This window comes from Lissotriton vulgaris, chromosome 11 (assembly GCF_964263255.1).
Source record: "Lissotriton vulgaris chromosome 11, aLisVul1.2, whole genome shotgun sequence".
NCBI lineage: Eukaryota > Metazoa > Chordata > Amphibia > Caudata > Salamandridae > Lissotriton > Lissotriton vulgaris.
The window spans coordinates 604,040,674-604,061,249 of NC_141699.1; the positions used below are offsets into that span (position 1 = coordinate 604,040,674).

The 20,576-nt window shown below is 42.7% G+C and overlaps 1 protein-coding gene across 6 annotated transcripts in view; it reads right to left on the reverse strand.

The window, feature by feature from the left end:
- TFDP2 (transcription factor Dp-2) overlaps nucleotides 1-20,576 on the reverse strand; it is a 631,051-nt gene that overhangs the window by 81,794 nt on the left and 528,681 nt on the right. For all 6 annotated transcript variants that reach the window (XM_086943706.1, XM_086943705.1, XM_086943703.1 and 3 more), the window contains one exon: nucleotides 443-609. In XM_086943706.1, coding sequence (XP_086799832.1) covers nucleotides 443-609 — 167 coding nt within the window. The remainder of the gene's footprint in view (nucleotides 1-442; nucleotides 610-20,576) is intronic.

Here is a 20,576-nt window from a genome sequence, read left to right on the forward strand (position 1 = left end):
GCTGTCTGTTGCTCAATAATACAATGTAACAGAAACACAGAGCTGTCTGTTGCTCAATAATGTGGGACATAATTAACAGTTTTACAAATCATGGCATGTTAGGTGATTTGCTGCTTTAGATTATCAAAGATCATTGGCTGGGCTCATGGAGGCAAAGGGGGCACACAAATGACCTGTACAACGCAGGAGAGCTATGCTGCTTAACAGCAGAGCCCTTCAAAGGATGAAAGAAAGTAAATGTGACATAGAAGTAGATGACAAAAAAAGTGAGCATTAAGATTTGACAAAGACTAGCATGGGAATACTCCCCATGTCATTTCAAATCTGTAAGCCTTCTCAAAATTACCTAACTTAACCCATTCCTCGCTGCACCAGCCTGTTTAATTCTTTCAACCCCTGACAATAATGAATCAAACCAATATAGATCCTCTGCACTGCTTACCGGTCACATAGCTCTCCAAAGCCTTTGGCACCAGCGCCTGTGCAAGCCTCAGGTTGTCCATTGTGCACTTCCCAGACTCCAGCCCATAGGACATCCCCATCCTCTTGAGAACCTCAATATCATCGTGGATCTCAAAAGCATTGTCAAAATTGAAGAGATATTCGAACCTGTGCAGGAGAGAGTAAGAACGAGGACAGATATGAAGCGTTTCTAGGCATGATCCACCAAGAGTCAGATTTATGTAGGTGCGATACTTTGAAATTTCTCTCGCATCTGACTCATAAAAAACTCTGAACAAAAGCATCAGCTGTAAAAACATATTTTAGACACCACGTTCATATTCAGATATCCGATTCCCACCTTAACAGAGCTTTTCACTCTCGTGGTAGGGAGGGGGGTCAATAGTTGCTTCGTCTAGCTTAGCACATGCAGCTAAAGCTGCTTTTGTGGGAAAAACTGTGGCAGTTTGATGCAGTCAAAGTGGAAGCACTTACAATTTTGGGAAGCGACGAAGGAAGCTATCACTCGTAGAAAGTTTTCTGGTTTTCTAAATGTAACAATCAGAATAGGATTGTAATCGAACAGGATTCACCAAAAGTCCATTTTGAGTAGCCATTGTTTGAGGATCAAGTTTGTCAATTCCCAACCACTTAATTTTGGAGAAGTCCCCCACAAAACTATGGAGAGAATGACCACCTCTGCCCTATGTTGTTTTCACAGTATAGCCACAGTGTTTTTAGGTCTCGCATGGCGTTAGTAGCGCACATGCGCTGCCATCGCCATGCGAGTGCTTCTTGGAATCAATACGATTCCAGAAGTCATGTCTGCAATCGGCCCACAATTGTGATTGCTGTCTGTCGTTTGTTGTCACTTATTATTCAGAACAGACTTTGATTGCCCAGGAGTGTTTTTAATCCCTCCTTATTGCCACCCTGTCCATTTTAGTCCTTGCCCAGCGGAATTGGATTATTCACTGGTGGCGTGAGACAGTGGGTTTTAGAATGACTGGCCACACTTTTTTTTAAACTATTGCTTGCGTTTGCACAGTCGCGTGGTGTAGTCACAGCAGTTTGTGTTCTTGTTCTTGCACTTACTTTGAAACTGAGCGTGACGCCGCTTCATGGACAACGCGCTCAGTTTATATAAATTTATAAGGAAACCGAGCATGGCGTCCGTGAAGTGGCGCAGCGCTCAGTTTCAAAGTTAAGCATTTCCAATATTTTCCTTCTTTGTTTATTATATTATTTTATTCAGTTTCATTTCTCCTGTCCTCCCTTCCTTCTCGACTTCCACTATTGCAGTCTCTTCCTTCATTTCTTGTTCTGTCCTTTTCTCCATGTAGTTCCTTCCTTACTCCTCTCACAGATGTTTACAATGATCTCAATCTTCTTTATTAGTTGTGTTTCTGCTTCGTTGTCCCTTTCGCACCATTTTCTTTTTAACCCCTTCGACGTTTGTGACGGAACGGTTCCGTCACGAGCGTCGGTTGGGCTGTGTTGGTGACGGAACCGTTCAGTCACAAGTACGCCCATTTTCGAATCTTCAGCACAGCGCGAAAATTCGTGCCGCGCTGAAGTGGTTAACTCGGTCATTCTTTATGCCTCTTTCTATGTAGTTTTGCTCCTCTAATTTTTCAGCTCTCTCACCTTTTCCACATGCCCTGTACGTGCCGCATACTTACTTTCTCCCTGACTCTTGTGTTCTTCACCCACATTCACCTTCTCTCGCTCTTTTTTTTCTTAGTCTTTCACTCTTACTCCCACATCTCCCGCCCCCTCTCGTTTTTTTCTCTTTCTTTCTTAGGGTGTTATTTTCTCTTACTTTTCTCTCTCCCCCCTACTCTTTTCCCTCTCTCAACACACTATCTCTTTCCATGGCATCTCTCCTCCCATCTCCCATTCTCTTCATCTCTTCTCTCTCCTCCCTTCAACTGCAGTCTTCTCATCCGCTCTCCCTTTGTGACTTTGCTCTTCATCTCTCCTCTCGGTTACATTTTGTTCCTTCTCCCTCCACGTCCCATCTCTTTCCCAGGGAATCTCCCTCTCGGTCCTCCCCACCCCTACCCCACTTGTCCCACCCCCTCACACACCCCTGCAAGTCTCCAGGTTTATTTATTTTATTTTAAAAGTTTTATATAGCACCAGCTTGACCCATAGGTATCAGAGCGCTTTACATACACACAGTAAAAAACAGAAGGTAATTGCATTACATAGTAGGCTGGCAGTAAGGAAGCAAACCAGAGTTTAAAAAAAACAGCATGAAAAATAAGTAAACAGTGCAGCGGAGGGGGACAGAACAAAAAAAAGTGGTTAACACAGTCCGGTCACAACGGTCCTTGAATGTCAAGAGAGAGAGGAGTCCACTCGGATATTGAAGCCTAGGTTAGTTGACGTTGGTCAGGAAAGTATTTGTTAAGGAGATGGAGTTTCATGTCCTTTTTGAAAAAGGAGGGGGTTGCATCTGAGGACTCTAGGGCGAGCGTTCCACATCCTGAGAATGTTGCCAGAAAACAATCGGTATTGGGTGGGGGAAACATCCTTTACAACGCAACTTTTACCACGCAGTGCCTTTACATCGCAACTTTTACAACGCAAACCATTAATTACAACGCATTGCGCTGGGGGGCGCTCTAGGATAGGGAATAGATTTAATTTACTATCCAACACCTTCCCTACTATCCACGGGGACTGGAGTTGGAATAGTAAATTAAACTATTCACTATCCAGCACCCCTTAACATTATGCGTTGTAAAGGCATGCGTTGTAAAACTTGCGATGTAAAAGCATGCGATGTAAAAGCATGCGTTGTGATGTCATACATCCATTGGGTGTTTTTCTTTTTTAGTTTCGGAGGATTAAGAAGGAGTGAGTTGGAGCTTCTCAGTGTTCTGGATTGACCTGCTCTTACCAGTTTGTTGTTCAGGTAGTTGCGGGCCAGAGAGTGAAGGGTTTTGTGTGTGATGCAGGTCAGCTTATAAATACACCTCCCTTTCATGGGAAGCCAGTTGAGGGAGTAGAGAGCTGGAGTGATGTGTTCGAATCTTTTTATGAGTTGAACAGCCATGTTCAGCACTGCCCGTAGTGGGGCTACGTGAGTTTTTGGAGTCCCTGTTAGGATGGCGTTCCCGTAGTCGATTTTAGAGCGAACTAGGGATTGGATTACTGTCTTGAGGTCATCATGGGGAAGAAAAGGTTTCAATTTCTTGAGGTGTTTTAGAGAGAAAAGAGCACTTTTTGCAGAGTTTATGATGTGGGCCTCCATTGATAAGTTTTTGTCAAGGGTGATGCTTAGAGACTTAACTGAGTCGGATAGGACAAGGGGGCAGTTTAGGGCACCCAGATTCTTGAGCCACTCTTGGATTGGTCGATGGTTGCTTTTTGGAGAGAATAGGATTAGTTCCGTTTTGGATTGAGCTTTAAGTGGTTAGCGTTGAACCAAGTTTGGATCTCGGTTAGAGTGACATTGAGGTGTCAGATTTCGCTGGGAGACTTGATTTTGAAATAGATTTGGGTGTCATCAGCGTAAAGGTGGTAATTCACTCCAGCTTTTTTCAAGATGATTGTGAGGAGCTCCATGAAGAGAGACAGGGAGAGGATTGAGGCTTGCGGGACCCCAAGTGTGACTTTTGTTGGCTTTGAGACACAGGAGTTGATTTTAATTTGTTGTGATCGGTGTTGAAGGAAGGAGGTGAACCCTTTTAGTACTGTGCCATTAATGCTGGAGCGCTTCGACAAGGTCTCTAGAAGAGATGGATGATTTACTGTGTCGAATGCCGCAGATAGGTCAATAAGGATGAGTAGGCAGACATCACCTTATCTAAAGCCTTGCGAATATCGTCAGAGACGTTGAGCATAGCTGTTTCTGTGCTACAGCCTTTTCTGAATCCTGATTGAAAGGTTTCAAGGAGGTTGAACTCATCAATGTGTTTGTTGAGTTGGTGGAGAACACATTTCTCCAATGTTTTTGCAAGGAATGGGAGGTTGGAGATAGGTCTGAGGTTGTTAAGAAGGTTTCTTGAGAATAGGTGTGATTTGTCCTAGTTGAAGGGAGTCTGGAACACAGCCTGAGGTGAGAGAGGCGTTTATGATTTTTGTCCAGAAAGGGGAAATGGTGTGGTTGAGTTCTTTTATAATTGTGGATGGGAGAGGGTCCATAGTGTGGGAAGAAGGTTTTAGGTTAGAAATTATACTGAAGATCTCGTTTTCCGAAATTAGCTCAAAGTCGGACCAATGTGCATTGTTTTTTAACTGGAGGCAGACCTGATTGTCCTTGTTCAGAACTCTTTCTGATTGATCAAGGGTGGTTAAAGGGGAGCAGGTTAAGAGGGAAGGAGGGTTAGCGGTTTGGATGAAGGATTGATCAATTTCTGTGACTTTATTGATCAAGAAGGTGGCAATTTCTTCACGTGGCTCTTTGGTGGCTTTAATTTCTTGAGAGGGAGTGCAGTTTGTTTCGCTTTTGACAATGTTGAAGAGTTCTCTTGGTCTGTTTTTCACCAGATCTAGTTGGCTGCGGAAGAAAGACGTATCTTCACAGAAAATGTGTTTTTTGTATGCCTGCCGGGCAGATCGAAGTTGCGCTAGGTGCAAGGTCGAGGGGTTTAGTCTCCAAGACCTTTCTGTATGTCTGAGTTGACACCTTTCATCATTCAAATCCACGTTAAACCAGCGTTTAGATTTGGTTCGCCTCAATTGTTTGAGTTTGAGTAGAGCTACCTGGTCTAAAACCTCTGTCATTTTTGAGTTAAAGTGTGTAGTGAGGTCATCGGCCGTCCATGATGCGGGTTGGAGTTGAAGACGGCCATGAATCCTGGATTCAAGTTCAGGTAAAGGGACTTCTTTGATGTTTCTGGTCCAGTGTTTAGGTTTATCATCACAAATTGGTTGGTGGCTGACAAGTGCATCAATCTTGAACAGAAGGAGGTGGTGGTCGGACCATGCAATTGGAGAAATCGCTCTCAGAGAGACCAGTTCATTGTTGCTCATGATCGCATCCAGTGTTGCACCTTGATGTGAGTTGGTTTTTTGCAGAGTTGTTTGAGGTTGTATATTTCAAGTAGGTTAAATAGGTTCTGGACAGTGGAGTCTTCTGGGTCGTTCCAGTGGATATTGAGGTCAGCCAGGAACACGTCTTTTGTGTCTGTCATGGAGAATCATGTTATTAGGTTCTTCAGGGAAAAGGGTACGCTCTCCAGGAGGATGGTAGATGGTGTGGAATTTGATGGATGAGGTGCCCTTCGCAGTGAGTTTAACACCCAGGTAATGAAACGAAAGGTATTCTGCAGGTTTAAGTTTGGTACTCTGTATTCCAGCTTTGTGAATAATGGCTAGTCCCCCCCAGTTATGATCAGCCTGTCTTGTCTGATGATGGAGGGGTGAGAATGTCAAGAATGGGGGTGGAGTGGACATTGAACCAGGATTCTGTGAAGAAAGCGATGTCAATTTTTTCAGCGAGTAGAGCTTCATCAACGTCTGTGGCGTGTCGTACAGCTGATCTGCAGTTTAGGAGCATGCAAGAGAGAGGGCGGGGTGTCTTGATGATGGGGGGAGTTAGGTGGATAGAGGAGTATTGAGCAGGAAGTCTAGGCGAGTGGACAGTTTTAGGGATTCTGTTAGTGCCAATAATAACAGGGATCGATACTGAAAAGGGTTGGTGATCCCAGTTGGGTCGAAGTGCCCGACTCGCTGATGGACTGGAGGGTCGAGGGGTGCTCTGTGGGGGCATGGGAGAGGTATTGAGTGGGGTAGGAGCAAATCTAACCGGGGAGAGGGAGCACAGTGGCATGGTCTTGTTGAGAAGGTCTTGTTGTAAGTATAGGAAATCGGCAGCAAGGGAGTTAATTTTCCGCTCCATTCTGTTCAGTTGCTGTGCTATTGAGCTGAAAAAGTTTGAGGTTACAGGCAGGGGCCGGGAATGACGGATCTATGGAGAGAGAGTGAACAGTGGTTAGGGATTGGTCGGAATCAGTGGGATTAGGAGAGGGGAGAGGTTGACGAGGGGAGCCGGATTTGTAATGTTCCCATTCAAGGAGTTCCGAGGAGGAGTAGTGGGACTAATGTCCAAGTGAGGAGGGAGAGAAATTCTAGGTAGGATGTCAGACTTCCAGGGAATGTCCATGAGATTAGCGGTGGAGGCAGGTTATGTATGTGCGACGATGGAAGGGGAGTTGGCAGTGATAATAGGAGTGAAGTGTCTGCTGGATTGGTGAAGGCGTTGGACATGGGGATGTCACGAGGGTTGTTAGTGAGGCAAGCGGAGGAGAAAGGTTGTGCCTGTGGATGTGGGACATCGGAAGGGGAGTGTGCAGTGGTAGTAGGGGGGAGAGTGACCACTGGATTGGAGCACACTTGTATTTTCAGATATAATTTTTAGGACATCAGGTTGGAATTCGATGTTGTCACTTTTTCTTAGAAACGCGTGCTCTGCTGCAGCGCGGTCCATGCGAGAGGGCCTGGCGAAAGAGGGGAGTACATGGAGCCTCCATGTGGGGGGGGGTCCTCTGCGGTGCGAGGGGGGTATCCCCTGTGAGTTGAAACTTGTGTGAATTTCAGGAGAGGGGTTGGGGGATTCTTAGATGCTCTCCAGCCCTTGACTGCTCCTACTGTGGTGTCCCTCTTCCCTCCCCCCTCAAAGACAACCCCCACCGCTGTGAAACACTCTGTTGAGGGCCCCTGTCCCAGCCCCACAGCAACACGGGGGTGAGGGTATAAGGGGGGGTACTGATAGCTGCTTCTCTGCTGAGAAGATTACATCATGCTGCAGATCCTGTCCTAGGGAGATGCCCTCAGCTGCATGTGGGAGTGTGGGGGGTACCATGCCACTTGGGCTAATGCACGCACAGCTGCGAGAAAAGAAAACTAAGACAAGGCAGAGGAAGGGCGAGGGAAAACTGGGAGAGAAAAAGGAAGAAAAAAAGAAATAGGGAAAAGGAGGGAAGCAAGACAGGAGAATTGAAAATAAGGAAGGAGATAGAGTGGAGCTATAAAAAAAACAAGTAGTAAGACAGACATAATTTATGAGAAAAGAAAAAGATGAAAGACGGAAAAAGAAAAAGCACTGAAATGCAATAGGTCTCACCTTTGATTAAGTTAAAGCCATTTGCTTTGCTAATGGTATTGTATAGCAAAGTGTAGTAAAGGAAGATACACAGTCCAGCTGTATAGTTAGATAATCCTTTATTGTAGATTCTTTCTAGGATAGATGAGTAGGAGAAGATAGGAAGTATAGGTAAAGCCCCACCAGGAGCAAGCTCCAAGCAGCTCAGCCTGAGTTGACCAACTGACTCTGTGAGCACAGAGAGACCCCCAAGCATTCTATGATGTCATTGTATATTCTATACAGTGGAGAACAGTAGAGAAGTAATTTACTACACATCCTCCTTCCTTAGGGAATGACAGTAGAAATAGAGAGAAAGATAAGCAAGACACCTCAAATATAACGTTTACATGAAAGTACAAAAATTAGATACACAAATCTAATAATGTACTACATGAGGTATCAGAAATATCATTAACATGAGCAGAAATAAAGAAAGATGCTAACATTACTACACCCATCCCCCTCCCTTAGGGAAGCAAAGCATGGCTTAGATTAATAAAACCCAATGCAACAAAGAAGGGTGGTCACACCCACAACCTCCCCATACATGGGTACACCACAGGGTAGGCACCCTGGTAAACAACGATGGGTGTAGACACAGACCCTTTGGAGAAATACAACATCCCCAATAAAAGGTACAACAGGGGTAAGATTGACTCTAGATAAACAGAAGAATGTAACCCCCACAACAGAAACCAAAAGTTCCCCTGATCAGGATAGAATGCATGCTGACACTGAAAACTAGGATAAAGCTTCTCACTCAAAGTCCTACCAACATGAAACCCTTGGCCACGAGTTCCAGGCAGGTAGACTTCGACCGGAGCAAAGTGACAAAACACCTTCCACCAAACAAGAGAGCAGCACAGGGTATCCACCCTGAAAATTACACCAACTCCCCTAAGTAGGGTACACCACGGGATACTCACCATGGAAAACTATTGAACCTCCCCTTAGTAGGGTACACCACAGGGTACTAACCCTGGGAACAGGTATGAGGCATTTACAACCCACAAACACCACCACTTCCCCAAAGTAGGGTACACCACAGGAAACTAACCCTGGAAACCGATATGGGGCATGGACTACCCACATACAACACAATCTCCGTAAAGTAAGGTACACTACAGAGTACTTACCCTGGAAAACAAAAACTACAACATTCCCTACATAGGGTACACCGTAAGGTACAACATCACCCTAGAAAACAGAATAGGGTATAGACTGGCCCCACAACCTCCCCGAAGTAGGGTACACCGTAGGGTTAAAAAAAAAAAAGTCACCCCAGGAAACCAAATTCCCCATGATAGGGTACAAACTCCCCAAAATATAGTACAACACAGAGTACTAGTCATCCTAGAGAGAGTTCCATGTAACTCCAGCTGTATGTCCAAGCAGCCACCACAGCTCCCAAGACACTTTCCATAAGGGCTCCCAAATGAAAAACAAACAACTTTTCAAAACTAAATTGAAACTCCCCACAAACCCACACAATAGGGTGAATCCCCCCCAAAAAATTTAACAAGAACAAGACACTATGCAAAACAGGCACGCACCCAAAACATGCACTGAGATGCTAAGCAAAAATAAATAAATAAATGAAAGACTTGAGCTCGGGTGAGCGGTCTCTCACCCGGGGTCCCCGCACACAGCTCCACGCAGTGGCCAGCATCGAATGCAGCGTAGTGAAGGCTTGATGAGAGTCGAATACTTGCAGTGTGCAGATGCTGAATTTTGCATAAAAGTGAAAAGTCACGCAGTCTGTGGGATGCAACATCTGAAAGAGAGTCACGAGTTGTGGTCCATTCCCTGTTGAACCGAAGTGTCTCATCTTTCGCTTGTCGCTCAAGCCGTTTACCACCAGAAGAAACTATGGGACTGACATCGCAGGCCAAACTGGGGCGGACCGGGAGACTGTAATATCTTTGCAGAAGCTTCGTCCTCGCTGTGATCGCCAGGGTGAAGGAAACGTTACAAACATGGATGGCAATCTAAGGCGCTGTTAAACAAATCATGTGAACCTTGGCCAAACACAAAATAGCGGCACTCTTCCGGACGGCGCGTCGTGTGGCTCACGGCACGTTTGAGCAGTAGAGTAACAGTCAGCAGCCGGGAGAATGCGAAGATGTCAAAATGTCAATCTGTGACGAAGGTAAGGGCGTGCGCTAGCTGGCGTGGGGATATTTTGGAAAATGCAGCTCGCGCTAAGAACAAAAGTCAAACCGTTTTGCAGCAGCGATTCTCCATGTGGTCTGGGCAAAGCACACAAGAAAAACAAAGTTACCTTATTGAGCCACAGAATCTACTCAAATCCCCCAGGGCTGGCAATGAGAAGCGGAAAGCCACAATCTGAATAGGCTGGCAATTGGCTCCCCCAAAGAGCTTCCTAAGCTCCAGGTCTTATTACCAGGTCCACTCAAAGTACTCCAACTGGTAAAGACTAAGTAGGAAGGAAACAACGCTCTTGGTTCCACAGTAACACTCTTGATGCCTCTCAAGTAAATGCTTGTTTCCACACACAGGGCAGACACAGGCAGAGGCTGTTTGAGGGTCTCTTTCCAAACAGAAGGTTGTTCACTCTGGTAGACACTTTGTTCACAAGACTTGCTGTTGGGCCAGGACAATTCCCACACAGGTTGAAGTATGTTGCTGGATTGCTCAGAAATGTTCCAGGTGATAGCAGAGTCTTGGGTGATGGAACCACAAACGCCCAGGTTGCAGGCTGTCAAGATAGTACAGGACACTGATGGGGCTAGCCGGAGTGTTAGCTTTGGGTTTCAGTTGACGTATTGAAAGTCCTTAATGTATTTAGTTCCTTGTTATTTAGATCCTTGGTTCCTTAGCTATCCTTTCTCCTTACTCTATGTGTAGGTTCAAGATCATGGCCAAGTTGTGGTAAAGGAAGATACACAGTCCAGCTGTATAGTTAGATAATCCGTTATTGTAGATTCTTTCTAGGATAAATGAGTAGGAGAAGACAGGAAGTATAGGTAAAGCCCCACCAGGAGCAAGCTCCAAGCAGCTCAGCCTGAGTTGACCAACTGACACTGTTTGCAAAGAGAGACACCCAAGCATTCTATGATGTCATAGTACATTCTATACAGTGGAGAATAGTAGAGAAGTAATTTACTACACAAAGCAAATGACTTTAACTTAATAACAGGCAAGACCTATTGCTGTTGTAATTACTTTATTCGATGAAAATTCATCATAAAAGTACACAGTTTATACAGTACATTAAAAAAAATATAAAAGAGTAGGGGCACAACATTCATATATTTACAACATCCTCATAAACTACTCATTAAAATTGTCTAAAATCAAGCTCAAAGCTAGTTATTTAAAACCATAAAAAGCACTTCATGCCCTAATGCTGTCCATTGTTTAGGTTAGATGAGCGAGACGCTTGGCCCTCCTGGTACGGGTCTGCCATGCACTTCCCAGAAATTTGGCTACCCCACATACCACAGCAGTAGAAGATGTGTCAGTACGGAGGACCCGGAGGGCCATTTTATGACATCTGAGGCCCAGCCCCATGCATAGCGGTTTTAGCCATATTTTCCTTGCAACCCTAGGCAAGACCTATTGCATTTTTAATGCTTGTTTTATTATTTGTCCAGTAAGCCTGATAATCATGTGTGCTCTTTGTCAGTCAACCCTGTTTCTGGGATGATTCCATGGAGCTGCCCACTGGGTTCAGGTGTGCACCAAGAGCACCACCTCCGTGACAGAATGCCTACCCCCTTCTCTGCTATTACGTTTGTGGGTTTGGTGGTAGTGGATGGTGTAATCTGTAGTGAATGGACACACCTATCTCCTTCCAGGAGAGATGCCTTCCAGCCTCCACTGTTTAAAAGATTCCGTCAGCTCTCCTTAACTTCTGATCTGACTCTGCAGCATATAAGTGAAAGATATGTGTACTGAAAAGACTGTGGAGCCTGTGGCATACATGGCTGGGGGCAGCAGTGAATCTATTGTGGCTTTCGATTAACTGTGGCAATACAGAATAGCTCAGTACATGGCTACCCATTTTTCTCTTAATGGTGAATTATGCACTGTTGCATTCTCTCCCTTCCCTCAGTGTCTAACTTTAAAGGGTTACACTGTCCTCCATGTTGGGTTGTCATATTCCTGTCTTTGTAGGTAGCAGGTTGTTTCTGTGCCAAAGCAATACCAGTCCTGCCCCTTCTTTCTCCTTGATCTGCCTCTCCAAGGATGTGGTTTCTTTTCTGGGCACAAGTAAATATTTAACTTTGAACTGATTGGGAGCAGCTCATGAATTGACTGACCATGAAATGTGCTGATCCTCCAGTGGCCATGCACCCTGGGATTAGAGGATCCCCCTAAAGTTCAAACTGTGCACAAGAGTTGACAGGCTATACTTGTGAATAAGAAGTGGTCCAACTGGTCTCCATGGCCAGTCCAGGGTTCCAGGATCCCTCGCTGACCAAGTAAAGAGCTGCTTATTTGTATAGCTGGGGAATCGCTGGTATCCAGGCAAAGCAAAAGAACTTCCTACGCTTCTGGTTCTTTTTATTCGAGGCACAACAAATAACGGCTGGTTGGTGGAGGGCAGTATTCTTGCAGTGTTGTAAGGAGTGAGAAGTTTTCAAATTAGCATTGGGCCCTTTCATATATGGCCCAGTGTGCTAGGCACATGGCCCTGAACCGAATTCTTTTGGTCATAGGCAGAGTGAAATTTAAGGATTTTGTATAGTATGCATGCAGCTGCATTTTGGACTGTTGCAGAGATTCTGCTCAGGAACAGAACTTACTTGGGCCCGCAGAATATATCAGCATGTAGGGACAGAGTCACCATACCACATCGGTACCTATTGGCCCGAATCAAACTAGCTTATTTTATCTCACTTGCCCTCCTAACGTTCCGAGAGAGACCAGTGATTTGGCACCCCAGAACACAACACTCTCAATCCTTTCAGGGATTGCGGTAGCAGGTCATCCCCTTTCATTCCCTCACTTGTACTTGTCCACAATAAATAGAAAAGAGAAACACAAATGCAGGTCAGTAATGCCATTAGCATGATTAAAATACATTATACAATAAAGAGCCCTGTCATATTAGCTGAAAGATTTGCATAAACCCACCCTCACTGCAGAAGCGAAATGATTATGGATCTCTGGGATTAGTGCCAAACCCCATACCCTTAGCATACATAGAGAAGTGCTCTACATCTCGGCCGATGCAGCCTTCTCGTCTCAGAACCTTTGCTCTGCTTGCAAGTCTTCCCTCTGCCCTCTATGTATTTTCAAAATGACATGTCCAGGGTTATATGACAAAACATGTGTGTTTAAAAACAGCAACTGGGTTTCTCTATTATCTATAGGTGCTAGTGTCTGACCACAGAGAATAACAACAATCAATGTTGGTTGACCTTGCATGGGCTGTTCCCAGGAAAAGAACAAAATACAAAAACATGTGCTAACTATGTGTGAAAATACAACGTGGCACAAAAACAAGCGTGATAATTGGTAATGTGTGCAAAGCAAAAGCATCCTACAAATGCATAATTAGGCTAACATCGGGGAAACGATAATGGGCTATATAGGGAACATACAACAGAACTACCTGTAATCTTTTGATGACAATTTTGGAGCTTCCCAAATGAATAAAGTTTCCATAGTCCAGGTGCAATATGACTAACCCTTGCACATCAATTCCATGCAATGACTTGGGTATCCCTTTCAGAAGCTTTTGCAATGTTTTGAGGAGCCCAAAGCAAATTGCTACTAGTTTTTTTGCTTGGATAGTCAAGGAAAGCTTATCGTAAAGCCACAAAATCCAGACTCTTGACTTCTGGTTTTGGCATTGGTTGAGGGCCCAGTCATTTTGGCCAATTAACTTTCATCCATCTGTTTGGGTAGTTTCCCACTACCATCAACTCAGCTATGTCGCCATTTAATTTTAGGGTGCTAGATGTCAACCAGTCTAAGTGCATTTTTGAGACATTGACTAAGTGAGATGTAGGTTCTGCCCGAATGGACAGAGAGCGAGAAGATGATCTGCGTATCATCCACATAAGATATGAAGGAGAAATCACAGTCTTTTATGATCTCTGTAAGTGAGGTTACATACAAGTTCATTAGGGTTGGACTTAGCGAGATACCCTGAGGAACCCTGCAATTTAGGGAATATATTAGTGATTTTGCAGTTTCCTCACATACTTGAAAAGTTCTATTTTGGAGGAATGAGGTAACCCAATTTAGTGCAGATCCGGCTATCCCTGCTTCCTCGAGTCTTCTTACTAGCAAAGTATGAGAGACCGTATCAAATGCTACGCTCAGATCCAACAGGATCAGACCCGCAGTTCCTCCCTGATGCAGGATGGCATTTAGGTCCTCCGTGGCTGCTAATAGGGCAGTTTCGGTTACTATTGGGTCTGCACCCTGTCTAAGAGCAGTGAAGAATGTCATTGGCTTCTAAATACAAGAATTGATTTATAATAATTAATTTTTCCTAGCATTTTACTAGGTCCAGGTAGAAGCGAGACAGGGAGATAATGGCTTGCTTCCAGGCTGCTGGAACTGTTTCTGACTACAGGGAAAGATTGAACATCTCCGTCGGCCTTTTATTAACTACCTCTCGTCCATTTAGCATAATGCCTGGAGGTGCTAAGTCTAGAGGTGAGCCTGACTTGAGTGAATTGAGAATCTCAAAGGAGTCTTCTGCAGTAATTTCGGGGAGCTTATACATTTCTTTGCGCTGTAATACCTTGACATTCCTAGCTTCCTCATCTCCTTTCATAGTCTAAAGAATGTTCTTGACTTTATCGAGGAAGAAATTAGCAAGCATATTGCAGCGACTGTCTGATGGAGGATGGCTTGATTTGCTGTCTGTTGGTTTAGTCACGCAGCTTACTAAATTAAATAATTTCTTGGAGGAATTGGCTGCATTGTCAATCTTGGAGCAAAGTAGTTCATTCTTGCCTTCCTTATAGCTTACTGATATATTTTTAGGGCTTTTTGTAGATTTCCTTATCAGCGGCATTATTTTTTTTCCTCCATAGTCTCTTTAGTTTTTTTGCCTGCTTTTTTTAATTGTAAGAGTTCAGTTGAGACAGGTACTAGATAGTTGAGGAACTGCAACTGCAGATTCTCAAAGCTTCTGTAGCTACTAGCAACGTCTCCTGCCACTTCGGGGATAGAGTTAGTTAGTGAGTAGTGCCAGGCTATGGTGTCCAGTTTGGCCCAGTGTAACTGGAATCTGAGCTGGGGAGGCATAGGGGCTTTAATACGTTTATAGCCTACTTGGAAAGGTATAAGTTTGTGGTATGACTAAGTGATCTCAATGGGGTCTTCTGTCGTCAATTCAAGTATGTTCGAAAATATTCGGTCTAGTAAGGGGCTTTGTTTGCGGGTGGGGTCTTTAACCCGTCAGTTAGCTGTAGTGCCTCTAAATCTAGTGTCAGGTTTTTGAAAATTTCACGCTCCGCTTTTTCAAAGTGGAGATTTTATTCCCTGAGGACTGTGAAATTGGCAGTTTCTACGCTGTGTTCCGCTACAATATTAGCCTCTGGTTCTTCATCCTCAAGGAAAGTGAACAAGTCCAGGCTTTGTTTAGGTAGCCTCTGCAGTTGAGCATATACATCTGTCCGTGTCTGTTTTTCGTCATTTCTCTTTTAGAGCTGTGTGTGTCTTCATTTGAAGCAGAGTTATTCATAGTTACTTTACACTTCTCACATTTAAAATCATCAGAACAAAGGTTGATGGCACAATAGCATGGCTTGTTTTTCATGCTATTCAGTGCGTGTAGTTGTTCCAATGTGCATCAGATCCTAGTTTTATTAACCCCTTGCGTGCTGATGACAGAACGGTTCCGTCATCAGCGTCGGTTGAGCTGTGCTGATGACGGAACCGTTCCGTCATGACTCCGCCCGCGCAAGGCGGAGTCAGCACAGGCGGGGAATACGCCCCGCACGCAAGGGGTTAAAAAGGGAAGGATTTCTGGCCCCTGGTCCTGGCTGGGCGCTGATGGGCATGATTTTGGCACGCCTTCGGAGATCAAGCGCCGCGCCGGTGCCCCAGTGCCCATTAAATAGCCAGGCTGGATGTTAGTACTCTGTGGGCAGCTAGAGCGCTACTAAAGATGGCACCGTTAAGTGTGCTAAGGTGAGAATCTAAACACGGCCAACACCTAGCTTTTGGTCTAAAAGCGGGAGGGGCAACTTGTCTCCACCCTCTACCCAAGAGGACTCAGTGTACCACGTGACATGGCATCCGGAAGCTTGGGTAGATTGCTGCAATAAAATAATCAAGGAGAAAGTCCTCAGCAGTGCAAGGTTAATTACGCGTTGACTATTAAAAGGTAAATGCACAAATCAAGGGTGATCACATTCCTTTCGCTGACAGTGCGTGCGCGCTGTACGCGAAACCTAAAATTATTGAATAGTCTGAATGAGCCATTTACAAACAGGACAGACTATTACCCTAACCATTACAAATAGATATTTAAAACCCAATGCCCACCTGACCATTTCCAAACCAGCGCAGAGTTTGCATGTTTTTTTTTTTAACATAATGCTGGACCACCGTGTATGGACCCAACTTCTGCTTTAGGGTTTGAGAAAAACAGTAGGGGCCTCATTAGGATGGCGGGCGGACCTTGCCCGCCCGTCATCCTCGTGGTAAATGGGACGGCCCGCCATAAGGGCGGGGGTCCCGTGGGGGGTATTAGGATGTGCCCGCCACAGTGGCGGGCACATCCTGTATTTTTAGTATTGTGGCGGGCGGTGCTCTCTGCACCGCCCGCCACAATACTGAAAATGCTTTGCAGCATTTACATAAACAAAGCGGCAGGCACCGCGCGGTGCCTGCCGCTTTGTTTATGTAAATGTGGGGGGGTACCACAAGTACCCCCCGTGAGCATGTCCCCACTCTGCTTCACTCTGGGGGCCCGCAGGGGGCACCCAGAGTGAACACCGCCTGCCTTTCCGTGGTGGCATTGCCACCACGGAAAAGCATGAAACACAGCCCATGTTAATATGGCTGGCGGTGTCTAATAGACACCGCCACCATATTAATCATTTTCCGCCCCGGCCGAAAGGTGACCGGGGCGGAAAACAGGCTGTTTTCTCCCGCTGCGGTCCCCCCGCCATTGTAATATGGCGGGGGGAATTCAGGGAAGGATGTCTGGTGGATAGCCTCTGCCAGGCTGCCGGTGGCCTCCGCCAGACATCCTAATGACCCCCTAGGTCTCAGTGAAAATTAAAAAAAATTTGTCAGGATTCGGTGACTGATGATCTTTTTTTTCCTGGGAGACCTGTAAAGCTAGTAGAATCTTTGAGACCTGTCTAAAGATCAGCCAGGATTGACTTCAGACAATTTGTAGCAAGACTAGTTGTGGCATTTGTGTGGGTGCTTCTGGGGAATAAATACTAAATATTTAGCAGTTTGACACTGCCTGATCAGGCCATTTCGGACCGCAAAAATGCTTTTATATATGTACAAATGCCAAATTACGATTCAATAACTTGTTACCGAATCGCAATTCAGTTTAGCGATTTGGTATTTGGAAGTGTGTGTTTAGGGCGTCTCCTTCAAATACTGAATTGCAGTGCTATGCATTAATGTTTTGTGACCGAATTATGGTTGCAAAAGGTGCAGAGACAGAATATCGAGGAAAAAATATCGAATTGCACAAATATTGTGGCAAAAATATTGTGGGTCAGGAATATGGATAGACACATTTTCGTGGTCAAGAATATCGATTTTAGGTAAGTAATATCGATTTAAAAAAATATCAAAGTGTTTAATATTGTTTGCAAAAATATAGTTAAAAATATCGATTTTTCATGAATGTTATGTATTTTAGTGTATATCTCACGTGTGTGATATTTGTTTTATGTATAAGAATTGTTTGAATTTTTATTATATGTGTTAAAATTTTAGTAGTTATTAAAAATAATTATTTCAATTTAGAGATTTTAGTACCGTAATGGGTTGCGGGTTTATAGGGGAATAGGGTGGGAAGTAATGTAATTATATAAAATGTATTGATTATTTTTAGTAGTTATATAAAAAACATTTATTTGAAATTTACGTTTTTAGTTCCGTAGCGGGTTGTGGGTTTATAGGAGAATAGGGAGGGAAATAATTTAATTATATAAAATGTGTTGAATAATTTGCATTCATTAATATTTGTTTAATTGTGATGTTATAGTGTTAAATGTTTAAATTCATTTATTAACAATTATTTAATAATTAGTTGCTAATTTAAATTAATTAGTAATAAATTATGGGAATTGTGTAATTAATTTTAGGCCTGTGTTGTTTATAGGTGTAAATGGTGGGAAGGGTGGGAAGTAATTTATTTTGTTGATAAATTTTAATTAATTTTATTAATTAATTAGTAATTAATTATAGTAATTGTTTAATATTTTAGGTGTGTTGTGGTGTTTATAGGTGTGAATGGTGGTAAGGGTGGGAAGTAATTTATTTTTTATCGAGGAGTTATTAATGAGTTGTTAATTTATTTAAATTAATTAATTAGTAATTATAGTAATTCTGTAATTAATTTTAGGTGTGTCCTGTGGATATTTTAGTGTTAAAGAATGTGTACTCAATGAATGTTTATTATTTTTTATTAATATTTTAATTAATTATGTTAATTATGGAAATGAATGTAAATAAAAATGTTGAAGTCTTTTTATTGGTTTGGTGTCATAGGGTAGGAAATAAAATAAATACATTTATGTTTTAAATATTCTGTTTGTTAATATTTGTACCTTTTAAATAAATATTGTTTATAAATGTATTCATTAATTTATTTTATATACTCGTATATTTTTTCTACATGTAATTACCATTATGTGTTCTTTTTATTTGTTTAAAATATTTAATCGTATATATTTAAAATATTGTTTATTTATTTTTAAGATTATTTTTTTTTCAATTGTTTAAATGTTATTAGTAATTTTTGTTTCGCTGCTATCCAACACTTTCCCTACGTTGCACTCACTGGGTTGGGAATAGTAATTCTTACCCCTCCGGTATCCAGCATTTTCCCTACTATTGCACTCATTGGAGTGCGAATAGTAATTTTACCCCTCCGCTATCCAGCACTTTCCCTACTGTTGCACTCAATGGAGTAGGAATATTCATTTTTACCCCTCCGCTATCCAACACTTTCCCTACGTTGCACTCACTGGGTTGGGAATAGTAATTCTTACCCCTCCGGTATCCAGCATTTTCCCTACTATTGCACTCATTGGAGTGTGAATAGTAATTTTTACCCCTCTGCTATCTAACACTTTCCCTACTGTTGCACTCTTTGGAGTGGGAATAGTAAATTTTATGATTCACTATCCAACATTTTTCCGACTACTGTATTTATTGTATTGCAAAATGTACATTTTAATTTAGTTTTATTAGTTTAATGTTTTAATTAATTATAGAATGTTTTTTAATTTTAAATGATTGATATACGTATACATTTTATTTTTATATAATTTAAAAGTTTAAAAATTAAATCAAGATAATAGTTACATTATTTTAAAGTAAATATATGTATGAATTATTATGTTTGTGTGTTTATATTTTTTTACATTGTTTATTTTTTATTTTTAGTTAAAATGTATATTAAATTCAATTTATTTTTTAAACATAATATTAACATGCTATGTATTTAATATATTCTTATACTTATATTTTTTAATCGATATTTTTTACATCTATATTTCTAACTTCAATATTTTTGATTCAACATTTTTGTACTTGCCTGTTTAAGTACAGGAAGTCAATATTTTTGCATTCTATATTTGTTTTTCGATATTTTTTACATAGATGTTTTAGCATCAATAGTCTATCTGTGAACTGTTGCAAAACAATCAATTGTTACGGACTACTAAAAGGTAGTTGTATCTATTTGCAAATGGGAAAGGGTCCCTAAGTGATCCCTTCCCCTGTGAGGATGTAAAAAAATATTTTTTAAGAGCCAGCAGTGGCCCCACGGACCACTGCCTATTCTCAAAAAATGAAACTTCGAGGGTTAAAGGAAAATGGGCTGCATTAAAAAAAAGTCTGCTTTATTATAAAGCAATCACACATATGGTGGTCTGCTGACCCAAGCAGGCCACTATTCCCGTGATGGCTATCATTCCTAATGGGTTGCAAACTGCAACCTACCTAATTAATATTCATGAAGTAGGTCAATTTGCGACCCATTAGGAATCGTTTTTTTTAAATTGTTTTATTTGGAGGTTTTACACTGAAACATTAGAACTTACAGTGTGCAGTAGTATAAGCAGAATACATTATATACTCAAAGCAGTTATACAGACCCAGGGCATAACCAATACGGGCGATGTTACAGTACAGACATGTGACCACTCGTGGCCAATCAGTAACATGCAATGTTTAACAAGCATATATAACTGGGGAGCGTAGTCCCGCTACAAATGCAGAGATGAAGAGAACCCCTGGATTGTTCAAAGATCAAACTAACAGCATCAGGCAGTATTATTCCCTTCCGTTTCACCAGTTTCTTTACCAATCAAATATTGCTGATATAGGCCCCAGAAAAGGTTGGGACAATTTTGTGGAGGTAATAGTTTTTCATACAACTGACTGCGTATTACAATTGGCCCCGTGTATCGCAATTCTACACTGTGCAAGCAATAGACACATAGCTATTAACCAACCGCCTAACATCTTTCTGAAGGCATAAGCGAAAGACCGCTGATATCATTTAAGGTTTGGAAAATCTGCCCACGGAATTCCGCCACTCTCATGCAGTATCAAGCAACATGCATGAACCCAGCCGCCATAGCCCGGCAACTTTCGCAGTCCGCAGTATCCCGTAAGCCAAAACGTTGCAGTCTCTCTGGGCTGTACTAAATTCTATTGAGGAACTTGAAGTGTATGGGGCGGTGCCTCCCGTTCAGTGATATATGCTGAGTGACTTTGTAGCAGTACCACCATGTGCTATTGTCCAGGGCCACACCCAAGTCGTTCTGCCACTCCAACCTAGCCTCAGTAAATTGTGTCCTTCTGAATTCTTGTGACATGTCATAGATAGTGGATA